This window comes from Coturnix japonica, chromosome 26 (genome assembly GCF_054131305.1).
Source record: "Coturnix japonica strain WE chromosome 26, WE-NBRP24, whole genome shotgun sequence".
In the NCBI taxonomy this organism is placed as follows: Eukaryota; Metazoa; Chordata; class Aves; order Galliformes; family Phasianidae; genus Coturnix; species Coturnix japonica.
This window is the reverse complement of record NC_140688.1, coordinates 1,835,001-1,843,356: the sequence shown is the minus strand read 5'-3', so window position 1 is coordinate 1,843,356 and position 8,356 is coordinate 1,835,001. Positions and strand designations below refer to the sequence as shown.

Below are 8,356 nucleotides of genomic sequence, written 5' to 3'. Positions count from 1 at the left end.
TGCTGGAGCATGACACCATGGCTGAGATGGGGACACCCACCGAACTGAGGACCCGCGGTGGACCCTACAGCCGGCTGCTGCAGCACTGAGGACCACAGGGCAGCTGGAGTGGGATGCGATGGGACATGGGGAGCTGTGGCTGTCTCCGCTCCCCACTGCAGGATGCGAAGAGTGGGATGCTCTGGGATTTGTATGGAATAAAGCGGAGATGTTTTGTAGAGGAGAAGGTTGGGATGTGGGGTGTGGGCAGCTCAGCCTCAGTGCATGGTTGGTTATGGAAGCTGGGTGTCTGCCCTCAGAATGTGGCTGTGGCAGCACTGTGGGTTATGGGGGGGAAGCACAGCTCAGCCCAATACTGGATGAACTTTCCAGTCACGTCTTCATGCCAAAGCGTTGCAGATAGCACAGGGAGTGCAAGGGGGAGGAGGAGAGCAGCATTGTTAAATGGAGCAATGGGCAAAGAGTGTGGGGTGGGGGGAGGAGGGATGAGGAGAGGTCCCCTCATCCACCCCAACCCTGAGCACGGCACAGAGCACAATGCAGGCAGGCTGAGCACAGAACAGCCCAACACTTTATTTCACAAGAAGCAGCACAGGAAAAGCATAACAGCATAGGAAGCAGAGGGAGATGTGAGAGGTAGAGGGGATGGGGCTGTGTTCATCACCGACCCCAAATGCTCGTGTGGCCAGTTGGCCCCTTGCAGGCTGAAGAACAGCACTCAGACGGTTTGGTTACTTCCTGTGTGAAGAAGAAGAGATGGTGTCCCATAGGGCCACGTTCACATCCCAACCCTCAGCTCCCTGCAGAGTCCCAGCCCAGCCCTGGTGCAGCACCACAAGGAGCACAAGGAGCACAGGGACCCCTTCCAACCCCCAGCCCCACACCGCAGCTGTGCTCGAGTTGCTGGTTCCACCTTCCTGGCCTGTAAGGTAAGAAGAGCCATTGTCTCAGCCCAGTTTGTAGGAGGGAGGCAAGGTTCTTTGATATACGTATACCTGGTGCGGGATTAAGAAACAACGGTTCAAACATTGGTCCGACCAGTTTATTACAAGACTTTATCAGGGAGATGGGGAAGGGGAGGACGGACGCTATTATGGTGTAGGGTGATGGGGAAGGGAATGCAGTAAAAATATGAAATAGAAGCAAGGAGTCTCTGTAGGAAGCAAGAGGGAGATATTCACCACCATGGATCCATCGAGGTTTGTAGTTCAGTCATTGGTCTTCAGTCGTGGTGGGTCGTCAGGCGTTGTTCTGTTAATGGTGACCACGATGACAATTTCCAATGGTAGCACCAACTTATTTATATGTCCAAAGTGGTCAAGTCAGCTCTCTTTGGAGTGACAGCTCGAATCCAAAGTAGTTGAGTCAGCACTCCTTGGAATGGAAGCTTCTGGCTCTGGGATCTTAGCAGAAATTCCTTTGTTCCCATCTTCTGAGCCTTGCCAGCAGATAAGAGGGAGCAGGGATACCCATCTGCATCCTGTTTTTCACAGGGCACGATGGCTTCATTACCCAGTTTTCCCACACCAAGCTGGAGCTATTTAGTCCCGGGCCAGATCTTCCACTCATAAACAGTCCTGAGCACTCTTCTGGAGGCAAACAGCTCTGAAGGAAGGTGCTTTCAAATATTCAAATACCCAAAAAGTGATATTGATTGTCACACGGTAGCACCCATTACTTGCCACTTCAATAAATCATTGAGAGTCTTCTCACAAGAAACACCTCAGGAAGCAAGCTTGGAGCCAGAAAACAAGGAAGGACTCTCACAGCCATGACCCCCAGCCCTGTTCTTGCTGTGGGGCATGGAGCAGCTTTGAGCACCAGGAAGGGGAACCCTGGGAGAAATCGGGGACCTCAATGCTGCCCTGGCACTGGGCAGAGGTGGGGGACAGCGCTGCCCTCATCACTCACTGGGCGCCGTGTTGTAGCCTTTCTCCTTCTTCCCTGCAGACAGAGAGATGCATCAGCACAGGTTCACATCACAGCCAGGCTGAGGGCTCCTGAGGGAGCCTCAAATCCCCCCACAGCCCCCACTGTCCTCCTACACCCCTCCACTTTTACCTGCATGGCGTCTGTAGATGATGAATCCAACGCCAGCCATGATGGCAATGGCCACAACGGCGACAACCACCCCCACCACGTTGGGCACCACGCTGGACTGTGACTGCTCTAGGGGAAGGCAGGGCTGTCAGCAGGGGAAGGGGCAGCCCAGAGCCCCCCAGCCCCACATCCCCTCACTCACCCTTTGAGTAGAGGCTGGGCCTGGGCAGGCTGGCGTGCTCCACGCAGCACTGGTACTTGTCCCCGTGCGGGGCACGTACCTCCGACCGGAGCTGTTGTAGTGCACGAAGATTTCGCCATCCACGTACCCCACTTCAAAGAACCAGGGCTGCTCGGGGCCGGATTCCGTCATCCCTATTTCAAAGTACCGCATGGAGTGGAGCTCTGTGGGGTCGGAGCGCGGCGACCCCCCCTTTTTTATTAATTAGCAAGCTACTGCCTATAGAATAACAACACTACTTATATTAATAACATAACCATTATAACTCAGTCAAGGCCTCGATTGACAATACTCTAGATGTGAAAAAAGAGACAAGTCAAACACAGCATAACAACATTACTGTTAAACCTACTAAAAAGAACAAACTCGTTTGCTCCTGGAAATAAATCCATGAGGGTCCCATTGTGTTCACATGTCACTAGTTAGGAAAAGTCTTCAACTTTCATATACTCTGATATATTGATTTTTAATGGCCACTAAAATTTGTGCAACAAATGCTTTTAGGATGCTCATAACCATGCCTTTGAGCTAATAATTGATAATTGAACTTTATGAAGTTGCATGTCAGATAGAACCAGTTTTAGAGGACAAATGTGCTGGAGTATCACTAGGGGCATTATTACTTATTGACCCTTGAGAAACAGCAAACCGTGTTGGTGGTGGTTGCGACAGGCGGTGCCAGCAGGGCCTTCCCTGCTTCAAAGTGCACCTTTCCTCTCTCACCCATCACAGATTCTCTCCTGCATTCAGGGTCTGAAGGATTTCTTCCAGTTGTACACCATATCCGCATGGCCAGTGCGTGATACAGAGCCCAAGTGGAACAGCTGCCTGGAAAACAGAATAAACTATCAAATTTAGTTCTATTAGTATGCACTTTTGTCTCAAGTGATGCATGGTCATATTTTTAAAATCCCAATTAGTTGGGTGTAAGAGACGTATCCATTCTACAATACAGGGTCATCCCTTTGCCTGGGATTCCTTTCCAGGTTTTGTCTTTGCAAATTAAGAAAAGCTAATTAATAGGCTAATAACATCATGAGTGAGCAGTACTAACATACTAAAAGAGCTATTCCCATAGATTACAGCACTGATTACATCAAATCCTTTCTTTAACACACATTTGATCTATGGATAATGCCTAAAATTCTAATTCTTGAGACTGCATTGGTAACACAGAAAATCACACACTATGTCAAACCATTACTAATATTATTTATAACACCGCAAGTTACAAAGCAATTCCACTAGGAAAGAAACACACAAACACAGTTACTATAAAGGCTGGATGCTATTTTCTGCCTTGAGATGAGACCAACAACGTATTCTGGTGGTGTTAGTAACAACCGCACAAGATCAGAAGTGTCTAGTGTCATATGAGTATCCTCAGTGAAAATCCATTGAATGATTTGCTTAGAAGCTTCAGATCTATCCCATAGTCAGTCACAGTCTTACCAGCCTGCTGTAACAATTTCCAATGATGCACTTCCCACCGAGCAGCTCCCTGCTGATCGTCTATCAGCGGGCAAGCGAGCTGAAACACAGCTTGACACGGTCCCTCCAATATCATGTCTCTAATGACTCCAGACCAACGCAAAGGTGGAGGATCGCTACATGTGGGGGGGAATCGCATAGACAGGGGCTGTAAAGACATCGGTGAAACGCTCGAAGAGACTGATGCCTCCTTCGTACGCAGTTCTAAGTCCTGCAGCTCCTCAGTTAATGTTTTATTATGTTCCTCCAATGCTTTCTCATTCCCACCATTATCCGAGTCGCTTTCACTCTCAGGAGCTTCTTGCTGCTCTGCACACCCCTCAGCCCCCCCCCACCGCACCTTCCTCACCAGCCAAAACCGGATCTGCCAGAGACGTTGAAGAGGTCGAGGACGGGGGATTATTCGGGGCTTCTGCGGCAGCCCTGACTTGTGAGGCTGATGAGCAAACAGAGTACGAACCTCCTGGTAACAGGGAGTCAAGCTCTGACCTTGACTGAGCACTAGGTCCGGATAGAGCTTGTACCACAGCAGCAGCAATCTCCCACTCGGATTGCATATTCTTCAGTGTATTTATTTTGTATTCCTTATTTTTGGAGATAACAAAGTCCCACATATGGTCGACTATTTCTCGCCATTCGGCTACAGTGAACATCAGTGCCACCTCCTGAAGATGTCCATTCATATGAGCCCATTTTACCAGCTTGGATATGCATTTAGGAGATACCTGCTCCCCTCTCATAGAGAGAATACATTTGAGCAGTTCCTCCACAGCTTCCCACAACATCGTGGCTTGCAGAGAACGGGATGGTACCCCGATGAGAGGTGAGTGCCAACCCCCCCCCCCAGTTCTTTATTGCCCCCGCACCGCGCTGTTAGAGAGGGGAGGTTCTTTGTTCCTTCTCTCCCTGGGTTTGTTCCCGCTGTCACCGAGTGAGCTCTAGAGAGAACTCCGTGACACAAACTCATTGCAAAGTCTAAGCTAGAAGAAGCGTCACCTCAGTGTATCCCAGAAAAAGAACAGCGTTGAGATTTTAATTGGTTTTGGTTTTTTGTTTTATTGAGGGTGGGTTGTTTTTTGTTGTTTTTTTAGGGTTTTTTTGGGGTTTTTTTGTCTTTTTTTTGGGGGGGGGGATAGGGGGGTGCGAGGGGAAGGGAGAGGGAGGGGACAGTTGTTTGGTTGTTTTTCATATACAATAAAGCTATGCAGTTCCGCTGTCAGTCGCCTCAGAGAGTTCCCGAAGGAGCTCAACCACATTCTGCTCAACATCGAGTTGTTCCATTGAGTGGAACAATGGTAGTCTTGCAGATGGAGCAATGCAGGAATTCTGACAGGATCTCCAGGTGTATCCAGTTCATCATCTGAAAGCTCCGCAACCAAATTGGAAGGGACCAGTCCTCTTGTGCCATCTGTCAGCTCTCCCTGAAACCAGCCATTCTCACCCACATCTCCAAAGACATTACGCATTGTCCGGCAGTCAGAGGAAGCTCGTTTTCTTCATTCAACATTCAACAGGAATGTAGCTGTGTCGAGCTAAGAATCTTCAAACTGCTGGTGATACCTGTCCTGGAGAATGCAGGATGAAGGACAAAAGCTCTGCTCTCACATTCAGGGCCATCCTCTGACAGAAGGCAGCACTCAGGACTGTTCCCAAGGATCTCTTTCATGGCTTTGAGTTCAAGCTCCAGGTCTTCCAGATGACCTTGAAGACTTCTGGCCTCTTCAATGGCAGAATGGAACGGACTGGAGCTATTACGGAGACTCTTGTTTGACTGGGTCAGAGTCTGTCTCGTTGCCTTCCCCAGCTCCATCTGCTGCTTCTGCTGCTCTCTTTTCCCTCTTGCGCGCTCTGTGAGAATGAGTTTCAGAAAGCACTACTCACTGACAGGAAATAAGGGGAAACTTGAAAGACTTTGCAACCTGAGTCCTGGCAGTGTACTGCCAGCGGCTGATTTGGCCGTCCAGGATCCTGGCACCACAAATGCTTCATTGCCAAATGCAGCAATAAGGTGTTCTGGGGAAAGGCCAACTCACAGGTAGTTTTTGAGCACCCATATCACAGTACCAACGGCCAGCACCAGCGCAGGCAGCAGCATCGCTGAGACCGTCACCGGAATGCGGCGCTTCCGCACAGATCTGTGAGCAGCAGCTTCTGTGCTTTTGCCTGTGTTCATCCCTGGAAGAAATGAGACAATGTCCCACGTTACCTTCAGCTGCGCTACAGATAATCTCTCAGTGTGCTTCATGGACCCAAGAGGTCATTTTGTCAGTGGGTGCCTCCGTCTCTGGTGCCGAAGCACCGGAGGACAAGAAGGATTGCTTCCACCTCTCGTTGGGTACGAAGAGGCTGCACAGGCACTACCCGTGTCCTCCTCTGGGCCGAGAGCTGGGGCTGTACTCTGGGGTCTGGGCTTGGTCTGTGGGGAGAGCTACAGAGCAGAATCCCTCATGCTTTTCCCGGCATGCGTGTCCTGAGCTCTCCTGTGGGACGCCCCCCAGGCTGAAGGTCAGGCTTCAGCCAGCACAGGGCACAGCCAGAGCCAGCCCAGGGGAGAAACACTCCTGCTTCTTTTACATGTGCTCTATGCTCACACGCTCAGGTCTGGCTGCTGACCTGGTGTGCAAGAGCTGGCAGCAAGAGCCTGCAGGCACGCAGTGACTCTGGTTTGTGACACCGTATGATCATGGGACAGAAATTACCTGGCATGCTGGTTGGTGCTGCCTGCATTCCTCTGTCCGGGATGGGCAGTGTGGGATATCCACCTTCCTGGAGTGCATCCGGGACCGGCAGTGTGGGATATCCACCTTCCTGGAGTGCATCCCGCTCACTTTGTTGGTCCGTTCCTTTAGAAAGAAAGCAGGGCAGTAGGAGTGGGATGTCACGTGCCCTCATCAAAAACTGAGCTTCTCCAATCCCGAGCTCAGGTAAAGTCCAGGCCCCCCACCCCCAAGTACACTGTGAGCCCCTCTGTTACCCAAAGGCATTTGGGCCCTCCCAGCTATTGGACAATGCTGACTCCCTCACACCTCTTGAGGAATCAGCTCCTGTGCAAGGCCCTCACATTCTGTGCTGTCACCAGCCCATCACAGCCAGGTAGCTGCAGGCTGAAATCCAAGCTCTAACACACAGTCCAAGCCTTCAGAATTAGCATCTCCACCTCATTTCCAGCATTAGCAAAGGCAGCCAACCCTGCTCGGGATGCTTCTCCTGCCTTGAACTTGCTCAGCTGCACGGAGGGCTTTGGATGAACAGAAGCACAGCGCTTGCCACTTGCTGCCATCTGGGTGCCAACGACTGCACAAAGCAGCTCTGACAAGTAATGGTTGTGCTGGGGGAGCAGCTGCCTCTGGGTCTTGGCTGGATGCAGACCATCTGGCAGCAGACCAGCTCTGGTGCTTGACAGCACCTGCAAGGTGATACATGGAACACGGCTGCAGCACGGCTCTGACCCATTCCTTCCTGCTGTGCAGGCTACAGCCTGCCCACACCTGCATATCACACCTCAGCTTCCCAGGTCCCACAGTGAACAGACTGAAGTATACCCACCACGCTCTGCCTTCTCCATTTCCTTCAGCAGTCGCTTCAGGAGACGGGATGAGCCCTGAGAGTATTTTCCTCGTTTGGATTCATCCTCTTCTCTTTCCGGACCTTAACAGAATGTATGAAGTTAAATATCACGTGCATGAAGTTTTGAAGATCAGCGGCGAGTCAGCCAAGTCAGTGAAGACAGAGTACTCACTGCTGGGATTCCAGCTGGGCTCCAGCACAGGAGGAAACCGATGACCGGGCAGGGCCCACACTGGGGGCACTTCTGCAACCAAAGACCCATGAAAAGTTTCAGTCACACACTACAGCATCAACTGAGTAGCAGAGCGTACAGGGGACTGTGCCATGAAATGGCACTGAAACGGGCAGCAAAAGCTCTCTAAAGAATTTCAAAGCTATGACGTACCTGCGCGATCCGACAGAGTTTCAGTTCCAGATCTCAGAGAGGAAGCTGGATCAACTCCTCTAGTCAAATCTGCAAATGAACACAGGACAAAGCAACTGCTACTGAGCATCCCTTCAGCCACAAGGTCGCAGGATGCAATTAAAGCCAGGGATTCCTTCACAACCTTCCTATTCTCTCCCTTCCGCACAGGGAAACAAGGGGCCTGGGAGAGCAGGAAGGATGCAGATAAGGAGTGAGACCTCACGGAAGTCATCAGGCAAGGAGGAGAATAGATGTTGTAAATACCAGAAGAGGAGTTGCATCCCCCTGATAAGAACAAGAGGGGGTCTGCATGCTAAACAACTATTGAATATGTATCAGAATTCCGAGAAATCATTGACTATGTATGAGATGTACCTATATCTGTGTCACGATTTTACAAGTCCATGTGCAAGTTTGGTGGAGCTATCCCCCTTGCACCCAGCACTGGAATAAACATACCTGCTTTATAACCCATCTATGTGTTATAGAGTTTGATTCCGCAAGTCACTTACACCCCATATTTTCCCTAACAGCCACACTGGGTTATCTGGATTCGTTACATTTATCCATTGTTGCTGGCAGATGTTTCTCTCTCTCTCTCTGTCTTTAAT

General features: G+C 50.5%; 1 protein-coding gene and 1 long non-coding RNA gene across 2 annotated transcripts; both read right to left on the bottom strand.

The window, feature by feature from the left end:
• Positions 1-4,802: 4,802 nt before the first annotated feature.
• Positions 4,803-5,945, bottom strand: LOC146756560 (uncharacterized). The gene is made up of 2 exons (XR_014937386.1): positions 5,806-5,945; positions 4,803-5,620 (listed from the first exon to the last, which is right to left on the bottom strand). It is a non-coding gene; the product is annotated as an uncharacterized LOC146756560 (long non-coding RNA).
• A 468-nt stretch (positions 5,946-6,413) lies between these two features.
• LOC146756559 (uncharacterized) lies at positions 6,414-7,833 on the bottom strand. The gene is made up of 3 exons (XM_085524232.1): positions 7,725-7,833; positions 7,512-7,583; positions 6,414-7,420 (listed from the first exon to the last, which is right to left on the bottom strand). Exons 1-3 carry the CDS (start codon positions 7,831-7,833, stop codon positions 7,275-7,277), a joined length of 327 nt encoding a protein of 108 aa, XP_085380358.1. The 3' UTR covers positions 6,414-7,274.
• Positions 7,834-8,356: the final 523 nt, after the last annotated feature.

Excerpts from the sequence above, each read along its gene's own strand:
- LOC146756559 (XM_085524232.1), bottom strand. The coding sequence starts at position 7,833 with ATGCTCAGTAGCAGTTGCTTTGTCCTGTGTTCATTTGCAGATTTGACT. Across the intron at positions 7,584-7,724 it reads AACTCTGTCGGATCGCGCAG|AAGTGCCCCCAGTGTGGGCC; the intron begins GTACGTCATAGC and ends CTTTGGTTGCAG. Across the intron at positions 7,421-7,511 it reads GCCCAGCTGGAATCCCAGCA|GTCCGGAAAGAGAAGAGGAT; the intron begins GTGAGTACTCTG and ends CATTCTGTTAAG.